The sequence below is a fragment of the Pygocentrus nattereri genome, chromosome 19 (assembly GCF_015220715.1).
Source record: "Pygocentrus nattereri isolate fPygNat1 chromosome 19, fPygNat1.pri, whole genome shotgun sequence".
Taxonomy (NCBI): domain Eukaryota; kingdom Metazoa; phylum Chordata; class Actinopteri; order Characiformes; family Serrasalmidae; genus Pygocentrus; species Pygocentrus nattereri.
This window is the reverse complement of record NC_051229.1, coordinates 31,814,409-31,836,747: the sequence shown is the minus strand read 5'-3', so window position 1 is coordinate 31,836,747 and position 22,339 is coordinate 31,814,409. Positions and strand designations below refer to the sequence as shown.

Below are 22,339 nucleotides of genomic sequence, written 5' to 3'. Positions count from 1 at the left end.
TGTAGTTGGCGCCATGTCTTTATGTCCACATTAGGAACTCCGGGTCTAATCATCTTTTCTCTATGGGAAGAATCAACAGGGGTTTTCGGAAATTCACCTCAATCGCAGCCTGTGGTAAATAAAAAAGTTCAGAACTCAATACGTTCTGTCCTGTGAACATTCTTCTCCTGAATACCACCGGATCCTCTGAATTACGAGGTCGTTAAAGAGTTTAAATATGAAAACTGAAATTTGAAGAATATAAATGTTCACAGGACAAAACGTATCAGGTTCTGAACATTTTCATTTAACACGGGATGCGACAGAGGCGAATTTTCGAAAACCCTATTCATTCCGGCCATAGAGAAAAGGGGTTTAGACCCGGAGATCCTAATATGGTCATAACGAGGACTACAGAATGACGCATGACTACTGTGGTCTACTGTTAAATATGAATAGCCCAGGGGGTCGAAGCCCCTCATCCTCTTTATCCGGGACCTGTTAAGACTGTTAAGGTTGTGTGAAACGCTTAAATAGCTCAGAGCTCTTTAACGAGCACACAGACAGAGTTCAAGTCTCACGGCGTGCCAGGAGGACGTTTTAGTGAAGACTATTCGAAGAGTTTTGAGGAAACAAACTGGGATCGTGCAGAAGAGTCGCGGCGACGAGAAGGTGCTTCCCGGAACCGAGTTACTCATGGACTGTGTTTTCGTCGGACTCGATTTGTGGTCGTACGTCTTGCTAGCAAACAGGCTAGCAAAGTCATAGCTATCGTCTTTAAAGAAAATAAGAGCGTTTACGAGAAAAAAAGTAGTATAAAAAAACTTAGTTTGCTTTTTAAATAGTTGGGGGCTAACGCATCTGATTCTACAGCTGGGCAGGGGGCAGCTAGCGCTTTGTTTACTCGCGTTTGAGGCTCGGAAGCGGTTTCACGTTTCAACACGTCGGTATTCCGATAACGTTATCTGAGCGTTTCGGTGTTTCTGTAACGTTATTTGAGCGTTTCGGTGTTTCTGTAACGCTATTCGAGCCTTTCTAATGCAGAGGCCTCATTTTCGACACCCTTATCCGGGACCGGGCCCGAGAGCGGGCGGGTTTCGCAGCCCTCCACCGGCTATGGAGAGGGGGCCCGGGATGCTCCCCTCGCCGCCTTGGGCTTTCTCAAACCCGCCTCCTCAGTTCGGGCCCAGGTACGGACCCTACGGCGGGTCTCCAAACACACCGCCCAGGGACTTTAGTGGCGGCAGAGGCGGCGGTAACAGCAGTAACGGCAAACACAGCGGCAGGTCTCCCGCTCACACGCCGCGCAGGCCTAGCAGTGGCGGCCGCGGCGGCACTCCGCACCGGCACTCGCCTTATTACCACCCCAGCCCGGGGCAGCACGGCGGGTCTTTTCAGGTAGACACATGGAGTCATGGCTCTTTCACTAACCCTAGCGTAATGTATTTGTGTTCAGGCCTACACTGAACGTTTTTGCAGTCACAGACGCAAGTTCGTGTTACCTTAAATGTGGGTTCTTCAGACAGTGACTTTCATTTGTAATGTTTTTGGCCTGAGCAGTGTCGTGTGGAAGCCCGTTCCCGCCAGGTAAAGTTAAAGTTCCCTCTTTCTGACAGCAGTATGCAAAGAAGATCTCGAAATATTGGCTTATGTCGAAGTAATCACTTAGTGTCTGGTCATAAACAACTTGTCCTGAAGTAATTGGTTACTTTCTTGAAAACGAAGAACTCATTATTAAGACGTAGTATCTCGATATCGAAGAAATAAGTGCTCAGTAATTCAAGAATGATAAATCAGTCGTTTTAGGGATTTCGAGAAAATGAGTATTTCATTTAAAGTAGAAAACGTCAAGAAAATAGCATGAAAACTTATTTTGAAACATTATAATAGTACAGTATTTTGATAAAGTAATTATTTAAGAGTAATTAAGAGAGTAAGTCATTCTAAAGTTGTATTTTTGGCACATTGAGTATTTAAAAAAAAAAAAAGTCAGTCACTTTTTTTATTTACCAAGTCACTAAGTTGAGATACTATGTCAATATTTTGAAAATACTGCTGCTGGAAATAATAAAAGAACATCATAAAAATAATTAATAAAACAGAAACAAAAGGTTATTTTCTCTTTTCCCTGGTGGGAACAGGCTTCCATAGTGTCATGTGGAATAGCAGCATCAGTTTGATTGTGATATCTTTTTTTTTTTTTTACATACCGATTGTCTCCTAAAGGGTTCGCCGCGGACATCCTCACCATTTGGCAGGGAGAGAGGGGGAAATGATATGGACAAGTATTACAAACCGTCTATGCTTCAAGATCCGTGGGCTAATCTCCAGCCTATGTCAGTCACAGACACCCAGTCCAAATGCAGCACCCAGCAAGCCACAAACACAGGCAGGAAAGGGAGGTACTACAGCGCGAACTGAATCTGTTTTAAACTAGTCATGGCAGTGACGACACGCCCCAACTGGTTTTATTTAGCAGGACTAGCTCTGCCCCTCGCTGAAGTTTTGGTCGAGGAGGGAGCTTTTGGTTCGGTTACGGTGGCAAAATGGACTCGGCAGTAGCAATAATTCTGGCAGAGCTGTTGCAGCTTTTTACATTTTATACAGTTTGTATACTGTGAGACTTTCTATTATACTTTTATATTTTACGTTCATTTTGACTCTGGGATTAAGACGACTGTTGCCGTAGATATTGGCAGCAATTAGTCAGACCCGACTTTCTGTTCTTCAGAAGTTCTTCAAACTTCCAGTGAAGTTTGGGTGCCTGGGCAGTGTTAAAATGAGGTCTGTCTACCTCTGAACGAACACTATTCTCATATTGTACCAGCACTAGAGCGTGTTTTTTCTAGGCATTCTTTTTCAATTTTGTACATACTGAACCTTTTTTTATTTAGGTGGCATCTTTCATTTTTATCTTGGATCTGTCAGCTTATCTTCTTGTTATAAACAGGAAAAAAAATGTGGACTGATGTTCAACTATGTAAGCATGTGGACAACAAAGGCCCGTCGAGCTGCTGTTGAGTTCAGAATTTGTTAGAAAAAAAAAACATGCAAGATTGTTGGTTGGAAGTTTATTTTTTCTTTCCTCTTTTTTACTTTACACACTCAGGATTTTCTAAATGTTTAAGTACCTCAGCCAAGTTACTCAAGTCAAAATGATACCACAGGTAGAAGGATAAAAAAACAGTCTACTTGCTAAATAGATACATATTTGACAACACAAAATTGATGTTTTTAATACTTTTTTGTTCACTGATTTGATCAGCAGATATGACATTGTCACCATTAAGTTGTTCTATATGTTTTAGTTCTATTTGAATGTTTAAAAGTTGATCCCTGATTTATTGTTTATCCATCATAAATGTAAACTGTTATTATGGCAGTAATGTGAAACCAAAACTTATGACTCTTTCTTGAAAATAACCGTGGTTTTTTATTATTGCAACTCTAGAAGTAGTGTCGGTTCCTTTAATCTAGAACATATGAACATAGAGCAATGGGGGCTGGGGATGGGGGTGTAATGGACAGGTAAGTTCGTCAAAAGAACTGAACAGATACATTAGAACGACTCCAACCACTGAAATTATATTAAAATCCCTTGTATTTCTGTTTTCAGCTTTAAATTAGACATGATTTAATTAACAAAGTACCAAAAGGCCTCAGCTGAGTGGATTTCAGCATCATCAGCCATTGGCACTGCGATTGCAACAGCAACATTAGTAAACAGACCCTCCTGCAATGTTTGGTTAAAGGTATACTTCACAAAAAAATAGCATGCATAACACAGATGAAGTTTAGTAAAGATTAGTTAGCATGAACATTTTTTTCCCATAATGCTGTCTGGCCATTTCAGATCAGTCAATCATCATTATTAGCAAAGGCGGCAATATGTGTGAAGTATAACAAAAAAGGGAGCCAACAGATCTTGTTAAAAAAGATAAATACATGGGGGAAATAAACAGTGTTAAATAGCAGGTGATGAGGAAGCTGTAGACATGTGCATTTAAGGGTTAATTACAAACAATTAAAAATTTTGCTTAGTGGAGAAAACATTGAACAAAGTGCCATTTCTCTGAAACAGTTGTCCATAACAACAACAAACTCAGTCATAAATGTACAAGACTATGCTGAAGTGCTGTGATCATCTATTGTTTGAATTTCCTTGCTCTTTCATTTGAACATTTTACAAACAAAAAAAATTAGAAGTAGAACATACCAAAGATTGAAAACAGCCCTTTCCGTGACAAGGAACAAAGAAAAAAGTCCTTTAATAATGGAATTGTACTGTATGTAGCCCTCAAACATTATAAAGATTGGACAAGTCTGAAAATATTAGCAGCTCAGTTAACTGAAGTGCAGTGTGACTAATAGTGATGAAATATGACCAGTGAAATTAATATAGTTAAAAACAGAAGAACGATTAGGCCATGGCCACCATGCACATCATAAATATTCACTAAAATAAGTTCAAAATCATTTAATTCAATCATACTATAATCTGTGTTTGCTTAGGATCAAAGCTTATGGTTAGACAGCCCATCAACAATTACACTGACAACCATTATAGACCTCCTATCAGTAGGTTACAGTACTGACCTGGAAGTTTGTGTCATTCAGGTAACAGTCATTTGGTTGACTTTTTTTGTGTGTCTGCTAAATGATTTATAGCCAATGTGTGTTTGTTTTTAAGGCGCTTTCTAGAAAGTATTTAAAGTTGAAGCTTTGTAGTCTTCAAGCAAAAGGCTGACAGTAGTGCGTCTACACTTTATGGCTTTTTTTTCTTCACATAAAGTGGTAGTGCTTATAAGGTCCATCTCTACAACTGAGGGTCATATTCTTCCATGAATGTGTTCCTTACAGCTCCTTACAACTAAAGCTTCTAAGGGAAAGCCCAAACTAGTGAGGACAAAATATTTGTAAAGTTTGATTTCAAGGGAATTCCATGTTTACTGCTTTAACGAATCTAACAGCGTGATTCAGTGGTTTGAAGTGAAATATAAAAGGTTTTCAGTTTTCCTCAGTGGTGGTGGCAGAAACCAGGGTTCATGATGTCTATGCAAGTACAGTGTTCCCTCGTTTATCGCGGGTGTTACGTTCCAGGACCACCCGCGATAAACGAAAATCCGAACAATATATTTATTTAAGTATTTTTACACTATTTTAAGGCTTTAAAACCTTTCCCACCTGTTCTGTGCATGCATTGTACCTTTACACTTGTAAAATGTTTTGAATTCCTAAACCTATGTAGGTACAATATTTTATGCTTTATAACATTCCTTTATTGTTAGAATTAATGTTTAATATATTTTTATACATATTGGGATTTTTTAATGTAAAAATTCATTAATTGAGTTCCGCAGAAAACCTGCAAAGTAGCGAAAATCCACAATATTTTTTCTATTAATATTTTTTTGAAAACCCACAATGCACCGAGTCCGCGAAAGATGAACCACGAAGTGGCGAGGGCTATACAGTGACTGTGTATAGCCATTTTGCATGTACCTCCACACTATGAACAGACTTAAATGGGCCAAAACCTCATGTTCAAACTATCATCAAACAGTGTCTATGCCATCAGGTATTTGACCCCATGTCATGTAATAATTGTCTGCAAGGTGATGGCATTTAGCTTCACATAGCTGAACAGTTCTGTGTTACTCTAAATGGGGCATTTCACATCAGACTACCCCGAATTACAGAGCCCTGCTGCTGACATCCTGTATAAATAAAAAATAATGCGTGGCCACGACTTAGTAAGGCGTGGGAACGGGATCACGGCTTACTAAGTCATGGCCATGCATAAATGATGTTGTCATCAGGGGTCTGTATGTAATGACTTTAAATCCCAGCCATTCAATCATACAGAAATGTTTAACAAATGGTGGAACGTTCCTTTAAAAGCAAGCAAGCATGCCCAACTTCAGTACTTGAGGCCTGGACACTTGCAGAGTTTGGGATCTTTCCTCAAATTAATCATATTCAATACATAATTTAGTTTATCAAGGGGGGTTAGAGTAAGAATCTCCAAATTGTGCCCAACTCTGGACCTCTGGGGCTGGAATTAGTCACCACTGATTATATTTAAGCAGTAAAATGTGAAGGCACTGATTTACTAAAGTTAAAACATCTGCAGTACCATTTCCCAATCACTGGCTTATAACAAACTGAAGTATTTTTGTTTGAAGACTTATACTACCAGTCTTTGGTATGTAGACCTACTGAACACAAAACAGCATTGGAACTGCGAGGGGCCTGCAGAGGAAGAAATGACCCAAGTTGACAAGAGAGGCTAATTTTAGCAGGACAGCCGGATTTTCTTCCACTAGGGTGTACCCATCACACAGATGCATGCTGGCCTGAAAAGCTGTGTAGTTTTTGGATTCATGCTGTAGATTTGTCATGGAAGAATAAGGACCTCAGTCTTCTTGAAAACCAGAAATTACAATCATATGCAGCAGCTCCACATTATATGGCCTATGTACAGTACATTTAAAGATTGAAATGAAATGGCATCGTAGCAGTCGTCTGCTGCGTAAGAAGCATTCAGTCTTGGTCTTGGTCTTAAGCAGCTTCCTCGTTGGGACCTTCCAAGTTGTGGATATCTTTCTGTTCAGCAAACTTGTATATATACCTGTTTATGTCCCTCAGTACTTTGCAAAAAGATGCGAAATGAAACAAGATGCTGATTAGCCTTGAGGAAAACGAGTAGGAGGCAGAAAAAAGAAGAGTTTGGAGGACTTGGCGTCACCGTGTGCAGACACAGTCATTATAGAACACAGCATCTCTCTCGAATCCTATTTGCCAAACTCTTTCTTTTCTTTTTCCCATTCTTCTCTTTGCCATCCTCCATTTTCCTAGCTCTGATTTGTCGCATAAGGTCGAAAAACACCTGTAACAACCACAAAATAAAATTTAGTGAGACTCCCTAAAACGCCAGATGCATCTCTGGAGTTGTACCAATAAGAAATTCAGTGTTCATTTCTCACTAGCCACATTTACATGCAGCCTAATAATCTGTTAATAATCTGACTAATCAGAATAGAGTGCGTCCGTGTACACACCTTAATCGGAATAGTCTAGTCTGATTGAAGCCATTCAGAATACAAATTCCACACGATTGAACGAGGTGGGTAATCCTGTAAATAATCCATTAAATAGAAGAATAATAGCCGTCTAAACACCTGTGTCTGAGTACATTTCCAATTGGAAAGTGTAAGTACATTCGGCCATTGTGCATCACGTCATAGCGAAAGCAGAGAACTCTGAGGCTCTGGCTAAAGTTTATAACGTTCAGCGTGGCGGGAGCAGAAACTGGTCTGCAGAGGAGATGAAGTTTATGCTCTGATCTTAAACTGGACGTCCATCACACCGCCGTCTTTTAATGTGTCTCAGAACTCGACGTCTTCCTCTCAGCCTTCTTTAATTAGGACACAAAGAATGTTTTTCTGAGTCTATTTTAAAGTAATTAAAAACACAAGCGTGCCAACTGAAAACTCATCTCACTGGACCATGTGATGTTCACCGTCACGGTAACGTTTACTCTAAGTGGTGCATGCACGTCATTTTCGGTCAGATTACTTATAGCGTACAAGTAAACAAAGATTTTCCAGCAGATTAGCTTTAGAGTGAGCATATAAACACATCAGTCTTCATCTGTAATCGGAATGTATTCAATCAGACTGGCAAAAATCTTTGCATGTAAGCACAGCCACTGTTACCCAGTCAGGAACAAATGATGCAGGAGGTCCGTTTGTCTTGCATACCTTGTCCACGTTGGCACGTGTTTTGGCAGAGGTCTCCACGTAGCTAACTTCCCACTGATTGGCACGGGCCTTGGCCTCCTCCACTCCCACCTGTCGCCGGTCTTCCAGATCTGACTTATTTCCAACCAGCAGGAAGGGCACGTTTTCATCCTCCTTAACCCGCAGGATCTGCTCTCTGAGAAACAGAGACTACCTTATAGAAGTAGTTTACCAAGAGTTCTTATAAGCCACTTGAAAATCTGCATTTTTGTTCTGTTACAGCCTCAATCTGTGTCAAGTATTTGCTGCAGATTGACTGCCTCAGCCGTGGCTGAAAAAATCTGTACTAATTAGCCATTCAGTAACTTGACGACAACAGTATGTGGAAAGTATACGGACAAACTCAAACTCTGTGGTTATGTTTGGGTATGCCTCATTATTTTATAACAGATATCGAGTTTGAAAGTGTTTTTCCAACCTGAAGTCAGCGGTTGCAGCAAAAGACTCCGATTCTGTGATGGAGAAAACACAGAGGAATCCCTCCCCACTGCGGAAGTAGTTGTCCCGAATGGCAGCGTAGTCTTCCTGACCAGCTGTGTCCAGTATGTCAATTTGGACCTCCTCTCCATCTAGAACTACTTTTTTTCTGTAGCTGTCAGCTTTAGTGGGCTCATAGTCCTCCACAAACTGAGAAAGGTAGAAAGAGGGTCCGGTTAGAGCACATGTTCCCAGTGCTGGTATTGGAGCACCCACTGCTCAGCACATTTTAGTGCTTTCCTTGTTCTGATACACACACTATATTAGTTTATTAACTTGATCACACCAAAATGTGCAGAGCAGAGTGTGCTCCAGGACCAGGGTTGGGAACACAGTGTGTGCAGTGTTATATGTGGACACAAACAATGGTAACATCTCACCAGTATTTCAAGCAATATGAGCCCACAGAAGTCTTACCTCGTCATACATGAACTGCAGCGTAAGTGCAGATTTGCCCACGCCGCCGCTGCCCACCATAATCACTTTGTGCAGGGCCAGAGAGTTCTGTCCCTTGGGTTTGTTGGCCGCCATCTCTCAAAATCCAAGAGGAAGGAAGTGAAAGGTAAAGTTGATCTGGGTAAGAAAAAAAAAGAAAAGACAAAGAAAAAAAGGCACAAGCAGTATTTCAGTATATTATAATGAAACAAGTGAACAATACACATAAACATACATACAGGACAGGGACGCCCTGCTCCCACCCTGCTTGTGATGATGCGTCAGGCACTAAACAATAGAGCCACTCTGCAGAGCTAGAACTGAATTCATCTGTTCTCTTACACCCTGACAGTGACATCATGGCCTTACGGAACTAAAACTGAGAGAACGTGTCCATTTTATCAGTTCCACTATTGCTGAGGAATAAAAGCCAGCAAGAGCCAAGTATACACAGCAGACACTACGACAGCAGTCGCCATTATCCAAAAGAAATGTTACAACTATCACATTATATTTTTTCTGAGCATTTCGTGAATATCGACCATAACAAGAACAGCTGCCTGCGTCATTACAGAGAACATAATTCAGCATGATTAACTGCCGTATGTAAAATGTTGAATAAAAATGTTACAGTTGTGGTCGTATTTTTAGTGCTAATGGTTCTTGTTTTCCCCAAACCAAACATAAGTATTAGGTAAATATACAGCAGAGGTACTGTGACTGTTTTGGCTGTATCACCCATTCCTATAGTAATACTGGAATCCTGTATCCAAAACTTTTGTTGCTACCGCGATGAGATTCTTGGTGAGTTATAACCAAAGTATTGATCAACACTTCCAGATGGAACAGCATCAGGATTTTGAGTCCTCGCAAAAGCCTAAAGCTAAACAAAACAACAAGCGAGAGCACAGGAATACGAGTCTGTGGATAAAATCTGTGTAGACACAGCAGCACAACCTCTTTGCTGGGTGTATCTCAGAAGATAAATACTCAGTAAATCATTTCCGCCCTACTATGGGACCGACATCCTATTGGAGCAGTGTCAACAGAGAAAAGAGTACAAAATACAAATGTTTTGGTGGGGTGGGGGGATGCCAAGTGTCAGACATTTGCTTGTAAATGATGTTTACTGTTTGCATTACTTGGTTATGGATAAACAGATTTAAGGAATTGATGTAACTACTCATGATTCAACTTGACTCTTTTATAAAAATTAAATAAATAAAAATGTACCTTTTCTATGAATCAGCAATGATTAGCTGTCCGTTTGTATGATGGTAATGCACATTTTAAACTCTCCTTTTGATCTCTCTTATGGTGAGAAATGAAATGTGAAGCCCATTTGTATGCACTGTTTGCTTTTTTGCCACATGGCATTGACGTTTAAGGACTTTGACATGAGTGTCTCTCGTCCAAACACTAATCCCAGCAGGCCTTCGAAAAGTAACACTACGCAGCAAAAAGGAAACTGGAGAGTTATCATTTCTGCATTTCTTTTCAGCTGTCGCGACCACCGTTTCAGCCCCTTCCCCAGTGCGATTTAGTGGGCTTCACCATTTTCCAAAATACTGTCTGAATTATTAGAAATAAAAGGCAGTATTCCAATGCATATTCCAGCTGTTCCATCACTTGTTATTGTACTCTGCTGCCGGAGGCTGCGTCCTGTGAATTGTGAACCCAACTGGAAAACATCCTGCTGCGTCTTTTTCAAAATGGGGCATGATTAACTCTCCCAGAATACACAGTACTTGTATAGGTCTTCACAGGTGAGCTTGAGAGGGATACTACAAAACTGCATTTCACTAAACTGGCAGCATTCCCATGAATCAAGCTAGTATTTTTATCGTTTTGCTTGCACCCATTTCTACCCTAAGAAGTCCCATTTAAGTCTTCATCTACCCCACAGAACCAATCACTAAACAAACTACCAACTAGACTTGAAAAGTTGTTGGCATCATAAGAAATTATTGAACAGAGCAATTTTCACTTTGATTTTTAAAAGTCACAGAGCCTGGCTCGTGTACGCCAGCCAGCCCCCTGTAAAATGAGTCAATCACTTTACTGATCAGTGGTGACATCGACTATTTGCTAATCAAATGATTGTGACGCTCAACAAGGACTCCTCAGTTTCCTGGTTTCCTAAAAGCTTGTTGGAATGGCCTCATCACGCTCTACTGACCTCCGGAGTTTGGTTTTGTTATAAAATTTCTACACAATCTATAGTGATTCAAAGATCAGATACTAAAGCTCATTATCTGTGTCACTGGAGAGGAGGCATAAAGGCCTATAATCCTGTAAAGTTTAAAGCTGGTTACTCATATTTTTGCTGAGTTACCGTGTTCTACATTTCTCTGGTCCTCTGGACCTTTACTGCGGGCGAGCATCCCGGCAGCACCGCCTAGGGTGCGCCCAAGTTGGAGACAAATTTTCCAAATTTTCAGGGTCCATGTCTCCGGTTCCCTGAAGGCGAGTGATGCAATCCAGGGTTGGCTGGAAAGGGCATTATGTCATGCTCTGCTGACCTGTGGAGTTTGGCTGTATCCTGTATTTTTGAAGTTGCGTGTTGTAAAGCATTGCCTTCTCCTGTGGTTTTCTTCATAATGTCATCAGCAATTAGTCAATGTTGACTTTCATCACATAACTGTCGACTTTAAAAAAATCTGAAGTCGTTCAACTCCTAACTCAATAGTTACCTTATACCGATCATCCAAAATCTTACTACCACCTCCTTCTTTCTACATACACTCACCGGCCACTTTATCAGTTGCTTGTTAACACAAATAGCTAATCAGCCAATCACACGGCCGCAACTCAATGCATTTAGGCATGTAGAGGTGGTCAAGACAACTTGCTGAAGTGCAGGCCGAGCATCAGAATGGGGAAGAAAGGGGATTTAAGTGACTTTAAACATGGTGTGGTTGTTGGTGCCAGATGGGCTGGTCTGAGTATTTCAGAAACTGCTGGTCTACTGGGATTTTCACGCACAACCATCTCTAGGGTTTACAGAGAATGGTCAGAAAAAGAGGAAATATCCAGTGAGCGGTCAGTTGTGTGGACGAAGATGCCTTGTTGATGTGAGAGGTCAGAGGAGAATGGGCAGACTGGTTCGAGATGATAGAAAGGCAACAGTAACTCAAATAACCAACCAAAATCTCTGAGGAACATTTCCAACACCTTGTTGAAAGTATGCCATGAAGAATTAAGGCAGTTCTGAGGGCAAAAAGGGGTCCAACCTTTTACTAGCAAGGAACCTAATAAAGTGGCCAGTGAGTGTATATACTTCATTATATCAGCTCCATTGACCCTTTAGGTGCACTTTGCAGTTCTGCAACTACAGACTGATGTTTTTAAACACCTCAGTGTCGCTGCTGGACTGAGAATAGTCCATCAACCAAAAAATGTTCAGCCAACAGCGTCCTGAGACCGCTGATGAAGGACTAGAGGATGACCAACACAAACTGTGCAGGAACAGATGAGCTACTGTCCCTGTTAGGTGGACCAACAAGACAGGAGTGTCTAATAAAGTGCAGAGTGAATGGACTGTGTTTGAAAACGACTCGTACCACATCAGTCACTATAGTGCTGAGAATGATCCACCACCCAAATAATGCTCTGTGGTGGTCCTGATCACTGAAGAACATGGTGAAAGGGGAATAACACTGCGTGGAGATACAGATGGACTACAGTCTGTAATTGTAGTGAACCTATATGGAAGGTGGAGCTGATGAAATGGACAATGAGTGTAGATAGAAGGAGGTGATTTTAATGTTATGGCTGACTGAATTTTTTTATTTATATATATATATATATATATATATATATATATGGCTGAGAATACAGTGAACTTAAAATTAGTCTTCCTGCACCAGTGAGGCTCTTTCCCATTACCATGACAGACTCCCCAGGGCCAGTCTGGGGTTAGTTAGGGTGTGGTAACGGATAAGCATCGCTCTAGTTCGAATGTAAAAGCACCACTTCTCTCAAAATCCTGCAAACACACAGTAACTGACACCTGTTTCATGCCACACGCCTGTTTATCTACAGAAGTGCCCTCCAAACCAGCTCGTACAATGTGTAATGAAATTCAGCTGAACAGCTAAAGCTCCTCCGCCGAGCCACTAACAAGCTTCACCTCACTGTCACGACTCGACAAGGATGGAAAACCAGAAATTAGGTTCCATAACACGTTATTTTCTCTATGCAGCTAACCCAACTAACCTAGGATACACTGAGCCGTCAAACAAGTCCAACACATTCAGAACCCCGTCGCTAACGAATAACCAAGGACTCGACTTTATCATTTCACTAGTTTAATCATCCTCCTTATAAACAAACCGACACTCATTCATAAAGTTAGACCGTTAGCTCCAAGAATTACACGATGTCTGCCTCTGGTTCGCATTTCCCCGGTCCACCTTAAATGATGCAGCAATTACATTCTGGCGCCTATGAGGCCAGTACGTAACTGCTGCACCATTTAAGGTGGACCGGGGAAATGCGAACCAGAGGCTGGCGAATGGGAAGCCAACTTCAGACTTACCAAGTCAAATCAAGCTGTGGTCGATGTGGCGTCGCTGAGGATTTGTTTTACACCCGTGAATGAATCAGCCGAGAGTTTTGTACGCGATATCAGCCGGAACAGACAGCTAGTGGCCCACGCGGAAATAATGCAACCGTTTAACGTTTAAAACAGCTGGCTAGTTTTAAGTTAACGCTAGCTAAGCTAGCTAGGTTAGCTAAGCTAGTTAGCGAACTCCAGTTCACCAAACCTTATTTGAGTTAGTGAAACGCTAAGCTAACGCGACTCCGTTCGCGTTCGTCCTCTCTCAGACATATATTCACTCATAAAGCCGAGCTTTGGACGGTTTTAAATGATATTTCGCACCTCTTTTCTGCTCACTGACATACTAGCGGCAAGTTTGGCATCTTGTTTTGTAGCTGCCCTCTCGGGTGACGTCATGAGCTCATGACAACAAATTGCCCCATCTGGTGATGTGGTGGGTCTCCTGGGGCTCTGAGGCAGGCAGTGGAAGTTCCCTAAAAACCCTCTGTGGGCTTCAAGTGAGTTCTGAAGCCACCAGGTGACCCCCCAAAAAACTCTAGGGCTACTATGGACAACCTGGGAAACTGAGTCAGATTCAGATCAGGGTCAGAAATTAGGGCCAGGCAGTTGTGTAAGGGCGTCATCACATGGCCTCCTCTTCCACTGTGTGCTGGCATCTCTGATTCAACACTTACATCATTTACCGTTTGTGATGAGGCTGATGCAAAGTCTCCAGGCTCGATTTTGGTTCTATTTGGAATTGGAAACCAATTGCTTAGCCAACTTGAGATGATGAGAATGACAATAATGCTGTATATTCGCACATATTAATAAAAAAAACCACTCAAATCAGAATCTATAGAAATCTCTACATGCTCCACATGTAAAATGACATTAATACTCATTGTTTTCTGGCATGGAATTATTATGGAATGAATTCATGTAAGACCACAATGAACTCTGTATCCATCATCACCAAGCAGTGAAGATGGCCTTTGATCAGTTTGTCGTTCTCTGTTTATAGCAGCAGCATCATGTCATAATTTTGACTTAGTATCTCAAAATAATGAGTTATTTTCTGTTGACTTAAGCTGAAATAATGACTTAGTATGTATGATTTCATAGTGATTAGAAATGTTAAAATTTATTAAATCAGTATTTCAATGTGTCCTGTTGAAATTCCATCTTAATAACACCTCTTGAAAAAAAGAACTAATTTGCGATGGCAGATGAAGTCAAAATAATGAGGAAAACAAACTCATTTGGAGATATGAAGTCAAACGTTTGGGAAAATAAATCATTACTTTGATACAATATATTCAATATCAACATATTGAGAATACACACACGTTTTCTAAGCCGCTTCTCCCTCAGGGTCGCGGGGGGGAGCTGGAGCCTATCCCAGCAGTCTTCGGGCGGAAGGCAGGATACACCCTGGACAGGTCCAGACCATACATATAATATGCTAATTCAGGAAACTAATTGAGGAATAATTAAATAATAGCTAATTATTTTGAGATACAAAGACCAAAGCTTGACCTTAAAGCCACTTAATTTATTAATTCATTCATTTACTTTCCTAAAAAGCCTAATGTAAGATTTGGGCCACATTGCTCTGCAGGATCCAGGTAGGCCGCTGAAGAAGCAACACCAATAATCACAATCCCTAGAATTTGTACAATGATGGTGTCAAACTATGCAATATTCATTCAGAGGGGCAGAATGGTTTAAATGGCAAGACATGAGTGAGACCTTGTACCTGGTCTATTTCCTGCATTCAACTGCATAAGCAGTTGCTTAGGGTGGCTTTAACCACCAGGGGGCCTCCTCAGGTGTGCTCTGTTTTAGTCAATATTGGCTGTGGGAAAAGCACAGCAAGTCCAGATACTTACCCATTTCATCCTGATTAAAATTAAAGTCTTAATGCTTTTATTCTTGTAAGTAAAACAATATGACTTGGGTGGGTGTAGAGATGCCACTCAGGGTCCCCAAATATTCAGAATCAGCACTGCCATCAGTATGTTCTATACATACTTACTAGCTTTGAGATTTTAAACCTTTGTTATACATTCCAGATGTTTCTGTGATTAATAATGTAAAATACTACACAGCGATAACACTGGCCTCCAAGCCGAGAGCTATGCAACAAAAAGCCCCTTGACAGTCTTAAATAATCACTGTTAAAGATTAATAGCAATACAGTTGTGATAAATCGAGCAGAGACAAGCCGTCATACTAGACGTTTTTTGAACGTTTATTTAACCTTGCTTTCCTTGTACATATGAAAAAGGTCCAACAGTAGACATACTGACTCAAATCATACTGGTTGGAAAAACAAAAGAAAAGGAATTACATGTTTTTGTTGATAACAGGTAGCCATAGGATACAGAGAAAGTGTACAGTATCTGTGGTTCTGTTTGACACAATACATTGACATATATATGACATTTGGTGCATATTGACATCTGTGCTGGCCAGAGTTCAGGCACTGAGCTCATATAAAGAAAGATTACATACCGTAGGGGGTTTAACCAAAATGCAGCTCACGCTGTCTATGTTAGCAGCCAGCTGTTCGAGTCATGTACAGCTGTAGGATAGTGCCTCTGCCAAGTGATTCGCTATAAGCTTAGAATATAGTGGGGTGTTGCATTTTCTGCATTTAAAGTGCGGTTGCACGTTAATACGCTTGGGTGTTCTACACCAGTGGGTCCAAACCTTGGTCCTGGAGAACCCCTGCTCTGCATATTTGGGTGTTTTTCCTACTTCTAAGACACCTAAGGGGTTTCACAAAGTCAGTAAGCCAGATAACTTAGGTCAAAAGTTGAGAACTGTCCAATAAGAATGTTTCTCTGTTGTTCTCCTAGTGGACAAGCTTGTTTTTTGTCTGATCAGGACAACTAAAAAAACTTGCTTTGTAAAATATCCCCCAACTAATCAGTTCATTTACAATCCTTTTATTGGTTGAAGTGGGTATGTTAGCATAAGGAAAATATCGCTGTTGTCAGAATAAAACCTCATATCTCCAAAATGGGAGAAGGAAACCCCCCCCAATTGGTCAATTGGTTCAAAACATATAGAGAAACGGTTTGCTGTAATCAACAGTCAAACGTCAAGCCTGACCAATAGAATCGGAGGCCAGGAACATTCTGATCGGACAACGTTCAACTTTTGGTTTATGGCATCTAGCTGACTGAAAAACCCTGTTTCGTGAAAGGGGTTCTCCAGGACGACTATTAGGAACCATCGTTTTATACCAGTGGCCACCAACCCTGCTCTAGGAGACCTACTTTCCTGCAGTTTTGTTTCCAACTTATGTCCAACAGGCTGCCCTGCCTCCCCCGTCACCTAACACTTAATGCATCTGATCCAGCCAATCAAGACTCCTTTAAAATTTCATTAGCTAGAACAGGTGTTTAAGTAAAGGTTGGAATGACACTCAGTAGGAAGGCAGATCTGCAGGACCAGGGATGGTGACCACTGCTGCAGACAGTCCCAATGCCTTTGTCATTTCTTCTGCTCATATGGGCGTGGCTCTCCACTCCTTTCCCTCAGTCAGAGCGCGGGGTTGATGGATGAACACGCTGTAGCGCACACCCTGGTTAGCGGCTGCGCGCACAAACCCGCTGTTAGCAGTCATGGTGACGGCTCGCAGTGAGTCTCCAGTCCCAAAGATCATGAGCGACCTGCGGTTCACCTTGGAGCTGGTAACCAGTCGCTGTGTGCGTTCTGAAGGCTGGTCAGGCACCACAGTCAGCCTGGCTAGAAGCTCCTCAGCTCTGGCCTTTTCTCCGGGTCCACCTAGCGTGTCCAAGATAACACGGAAGTCATGAACCGCAGAATGACAAGCAAACAGCTCCTTGCCCTTCATGAACTCTTCAAGCTTGGGCAGGACCTTCTCTTGACGCTCCTGAGCGGCCTGCTCCGTCAGCACCTGCTCTCTGAAGGTGTAGTGGCAGTTGCCATGGCTTAGAGAGGACACATACGTGATGAGCGTGGTGATGTCCAGGTTAGCTCTGTTGCAGACATCAACCTTCACTTCAGTGGGGAAGGCCAAGCTGGCTACAATTGTGTCCCGATCCACACGAGTGTGCATGATGTCTGCATCTTCGTCATCGCTGTCCTCGTCCTCATCTTCTTCTGCAGCTTCGTTGTCTGCCTCCAATTCCTCTTCCCCAGAACCGCCATCATCCTCACCTTCGTCTTCCTCATCATCCTCTCCTCGCTCGTCATCTTCTCCTGCTCCTACCACAGTGTTCACTGCAACAATGTCACCCTTCACGGAGATGCCCATCTCTCTGAGCCTGTCTGCCATAGGACTGGACACACCATTGTAAAAGGCAAAGATGATGTGAGGGTTGCTGTACTGGACCGGCTGCTGCCGGCTGGCCTCAAGGAAGTCTTCAGCCTGCCGGATTATACTTTTGTCCCCATATTGGCCTCGGCCCTGCCAGATGTTGTGCAAGGCTTCTGCCTTGCGCCCAATGGCTTTGACCCACGTGTGTCCACCGTTGGCCACCACATCCACCACCAACGTTTGCTTCTGCCCATCAGGGCCCTCATAAGCAAACACGTGCAAAACACTCACGACATTCTCTAGGCTCTCAGCCGACTCGACGATTGCTCTCAGGTGGGTGAGGTTGGTGCTCTGCAGGTGAGACTCTTTAATCACGACCTTCCCTGCTTCCACTTTCTCTAGGAACTTGAGCTCAGCACGAAGTTTACTGCACAGTTTGGCACGGCCTTCCACCTCTCGGGCCTGGTGGCTGCACAGCAGATCTACTCGCTCTAGCAGCTCCTTGGCTGCTTTGATACGTTCATGGAGCATTGGGCTGGTTGCCATAGCTGTTGCATCATTCCTAGAGCAAATAAGGGACAAAAACGTAAGTAAGAAAGCAACACAACCTCAACATCATCACTATCAATAAACTACAGAAGCTGTGAGTTACTATTCCTTTTACCTTGGTCAGTACTTATATAGCAGAATGCTCACCCCTAATACTGTTCTGCTTTCTTACTAAGTATTTATCATGCTATTTATCCAATAATGCTTAAACAATCATGCTTCGCAATGTATAAGAAACAAAGAATGCGAGTCCCAAAATCTGAAAGACAAATGTTTCTCAATTCACACTGGTTTGTCAGCAACAGTGACTGTATTTACATGGAAAGATTTTTGCCAATCCAACTGAATACATTCCGATTACAGATTCAGACTGAGGTGCTTACTCTATTCAACATTAGCCACGTTTACATGCAGCCTAATAATCCGTTAATGATCTGACTAATAGCTCAATCGGAATAGTCTAGTCCAATTGAAGCCATTCAGAATACAACTGCTATCCGATTGAACGAGGTGGGTAATCCTATAAATATCTGTTAAATAGAAGAATAATGGCAGTGATAATAGCAGAAACTGGTCTGCAGAGTAGACGAAGTTCATGCTTCAAGTTCGGTGGGACGGACGTCCAGCTTATGTGTCTCAGAATACGACGTCTTCCTCTCTGCCTTTAATAAGGACATGTGAAATATGTTTTCCTGAGTCTGACATCATTTGAAAGTATTTAAATACTCCAGCTGGACCTCACATGATGCTTACCTCAGTCTTAATACGTAATCGGAATGTATTCATTCGGACTGGCAAAAATCTTTGCATGTAAACATAGCCAATCTGATGGAAAATCTCTGTTTACATCCACACTACAATTAATCCGATTGAAAATGATGCGCAATGCTTGGAGTACCAATTAAAGTAAATGGTACCATGACCGCGAACATCAGGTGAGATGCAGTCAGAGTGAGATGAGTTTCCAGTTGGCACGCTTGTGTTTTCAATTATGTTAAAATGTTGTCAGACTCAGAAAAACGTCCTTCATGTGTGCTTGTTAAAGAAGGTCAAGAGGAAGACGTCGTGTTCTGAGACACATTAGCTGGACGTCCGTACCACCGCCGTCTTTTAAAGACCAGACCATGAACTTCGTCTCCTTGTAGAATGTTATAAACTTTTACTATGGCATGCGCCAAACATACTTACACATTTATAATAGACTGTATTCTGAATGGCCTCAATCAGACTGGATTATTCCGATTGAGGTGTTTGCATGGACGTGTTCTATTCCAATTGAGCTATTAGTCAGATTATTAACAGCAACAATTATGCAACAGCTCTGCGCCATCTGTTGGTTGTGTACAAAACGGTTATTTTGCTATTCATTTTTCCACGGTGAAATGTTTTGATAACCGACTTAATCATCATTTGTGACACAGTCATTTTAGGACCATAAAAGAACAGCAGCTACGAATACAATATAACAGCAGCGCACTGAGCCACACAAACAATGACACCACACTGAACATTAGATTATTCAAAAAGATATATTCAAAACAATATATAATATAATAATATATATTCAAAATATTCTGCATTATTAAATGGTTGCCATGTCGACAAAGTCATTCAGACTGGTCTGATGTGAAATGCTCTGTTCTGGAGAAACTTACTGAGTCCGAACTGAGCACTTAAAAAGCTACCACACATAGTTAATATATGAAGATTAAGAGACCCTTGTCAGTCCCACAACGGGGAAATTTCATCTCCACATTTAACCCTTCTGTGAAGTGAACCCCACATACACTCTAGCGAGCACACACACACTAGGGGGCAGTGAGCACACTTGCCCGGAGCGGGGAGCAGTTGGGTCGTGTCTTGCTCAAGGACACCTCAGTCATGTGCTGTCGGTCCTGAGGATTGAACTTTCCGGTCACGAGGCTGGTTCCCTAACCTCCAGCCCATGACTGCTCCCAATGAAGTGGTTATGAATACACTGGCAATGTCTGGGACACTGTTTTATAGCAGTTTTGTGACAAGGTTTTGGTCTAAAACATATCCATTCACAGTAGAGGGATACATGCAGAGTGTTGCAAATCAAAAGTGTCAAAAAAGCTTATTTTGTCAGATTGGCCATTTTACCACACAACATTACATCAAACATCTCAGAAGACACAGTAGATTCACTGGTGGGTTTAGACAATAAATAAAATGGCTATATTTGCAATTAAAACATCAGGACTCCTGGTTCCGGTCACCACCACTGTAAGGAAATCGGAGTCTGTAAGGTTTTCTGCAAATGAACCATTTCACATCAAACCAACCTGAATGAGCGTTTATAGTTCAACCACCTCACTACAACAAAGACAAGTCGGTTTTCCCCTTTAAAATAAAATAAAACTACAAAACCCACAACTTCGCGGCGGCGCAGGGGGTTGTGATGTGTGACAGCAACGTCACCCCCGCGACAGACTTTGTAGTCCGTTTAGGTTAACGGTCATGAAAACTAGTTTTCTGTCAAGGAATGATCCGAGTCACTAACAAAATGTCAAATAAAACTGAATACAGACGTGATGAGTTACATTCTGTTTCACAACCGTCAACAGTATTACCTTTTCAGTCGTTATTTTTAAAGTAACGTTACTGCGTTTTGAACGTAAGCAGTACGTTAAGGGTCATTCTGACCATTCTGACCAAGTTCCTTCATTACATGAACTAAAATTAAGAGAAAACCACATTTATTTTATAAAACTGCAAAGCTCAGTGGAGGAAGCCTGTAATAACAGCAAGCTGTAACACCAACAACACCACAGGGGTGTCCAAATGTCCTACTGTTTAGCGTGTAAAGGGGTCTTTATAATAGCCGCCATCCCCTAACTCAGTATATTTATTCTCAGTTTTAAACTACACCTTGTTTCTTGGTTAAATATAGTCAAAGTGAACTGGTGAAATAAGCCTAAACTCGTGACGGACAGTTGCTTCATGACCAAACGTGACGGCTAAACATTAGCTTCATTTAGCCTTGTTTAATTCAGCCCAAATGAGCTAATGAAGACGCTAACAACAGCTAGCAAATGTTTAGTGACAGAGATAAACAGTTAAAGACACAATTCAAGCGAATATCAGGAGAAAATTGGTCCAAAATAACCCGAAACACTTACAGCAGAGTCCGAGCCACAAGTTCAGCTCCGCGCTGTAGTTAGCGGCAGGAGACTTGTTCTATGTGTAGGCGGAGCCGTTAGTGAGGCGAGTGTCGCCTCCTGTGTTTGAGGAAAGGCACTGCAATGACACGTACTTGCCTGGCCGTGGCTGCGTCCACAACCGCATGCTACCACACTAGATACCATGTCAAAAATAGTACACCGCCAACAGAAGTCCGTTCTTTAGTACGTGTAGAAGGGTAGTGTGTGTTTTTTTAGACTGCTTTGCAAGTTGGAGGTAAACAGCTGTTAAAGGCAAATTCTGTCCACCCACATTCATTAAATCAATGTGAATAAAGTCCAGTGGTGGACAGTAACTAAGTAAATGTAATCCGTTACTGTACATAAGTCGTTTTTTCATGTATCTGTACTTAAGTTTTTCCATTCTGGGGTATCTTTTTCCTTTCACTACACTACATAGTCTAATATCTGACATTTTCTTCCACCAAATATTTTGAGAAATCTGTCGCTCCTTTTGGTTTCTGTGTGCATAAAAACGTAACATGTCAAAACTAAAGAAGCGCAAAGCCAGAGCACCAATCAGGGCCCAGCGGTCACTTTGTTTAGAGCTGGTTTTGACCTGTTGGTCATATCGACCCAGTGCAGCACACGGTTCAACGTCAGCGCAGCAGCGTAAAACTTTGGGAGAGTCTGTTCAACATAAACAATGAACTAACCTAACTTTGTGTAAATAGAGCACAATATAGAAATATGTCCACATGTGCAGTCGAGACTGACGTGGCTTTTTTCTGAATTTCTACAAACACCATTTCATTTTATAGTAAGTTAGTTTGGGCTGGTTTATGTTTATGAACAGAGGCCTACAGATCAACATAGTAAAGGAGCTGGTTTACCAAGCGAGACGTTGGACTTTCACCTGAATTGAGTTCATGAAGCGAGTCTTGTCCTGTTATCATTTTTATAACATCAGAGCCAGAATTACTCTTTTAGTACTTTTACTTTATACTTAAGTACATTTGAAGGCAAATACTTTAGTACTTTTACTCAAGTGGAGGTCTAAAGGGAGGAACTTCTACTTTTACTGGAGTAATATTTTACCTTGGGGGTCTCCACTTTA

The 22,339-nt window shown here is 41.7% G+C and overlaps 3 protein-coding genes across 5 annotated transcripts; 1 reads left to right on the top strand and 2 right to left on the bottom strand.

The window, feature by feature from the left end:
- Positions 1-471: 471 nt before the first annotated feature.
- On the top strand, positions 472-3,378 carry LOC108435496 (M-phase specific PLK1 interacting protein). Its single transcript, XM_017711381.2, has 2 exons — positions 472-1,377; positions 2,206-3,378. The coding sequence occupies exons 1-2, from the start codon at positions 1,018-1,020 to the stop codon at positions 2,398-2,400; spliced, it is 555 nt and encodes a 184-aa protein (XP_017566870.2). The 5' UTR covers positions 472-1,017; the 3' UTR covers positions 2,401-3,378.
- A 14-nt stretch (positions 3,379-3,392) lies between these two features.
- Positions 3,393-13,643, bottom strand: ralab (v-ral simian leukemia viral oncogene homolog Ab (ras related)). Of its 3 annotated transcripts, none has more exons than XM_017711377.2 (5): positions 13,234-13,643; positions 8,676-8,831; positions 8,200-8,408; positions 7,743-7,917; positions 3,393-6,868 (listed from the first exon to the last, which is right to left on the bottom strand). In XM_017711377.2, exons 2-5 carry the CDS (start codon positions 8,787-8,789, stop codon positions 6,746-6,748), a joined length of 621 nt encoding a protein of 206 aa, XP_017566866.1. In that variant the 5' UTR covers positions 8,790-8,831; positions 13,234-13,643; the 3' UTR covers positions 3,393-6,745. The 3 variants fall into 3 exon arrangements, with proteins under 3 accessions (XP_017566866.1, XP_017566867.1, XP_017566868.1); XM_017711378.2 differs by having other exon boundaries at positions 13,579-13,642; XM_017711379.2 differs by lacking the exon at positions 13,234-13,643 and adding an exon at positions 9,927-10,993.
- A 1,823-nt stretch (positions 13,644-15,466) lies between these two features.
- On the bottom strand, positions 15,467-21,326 carry c19h7orf25 (chromosome 19 C7orf25 homolog). The gene is made up of 2 exons (XM_017711382.2): positions 21,223-21,326; positions 15,467-18,092 (listed from the first exon to the last, which is right to left on the bottom strand). The coding sequence occupies exon 2, from the start codon at positions 18,074-18,076 to the stop codon at positions 16,754-16,756; it is 1,323 nt and encodes a 440-aa protein (XP_017566871.1). The 5' UTR covers positions 18,077-18,092; positions 21,223-21,326; the 3' UTR covers positions 15,467-16,753.
- Positions 21,327-22,339: the final 1,013 nt, after the last annotated feature.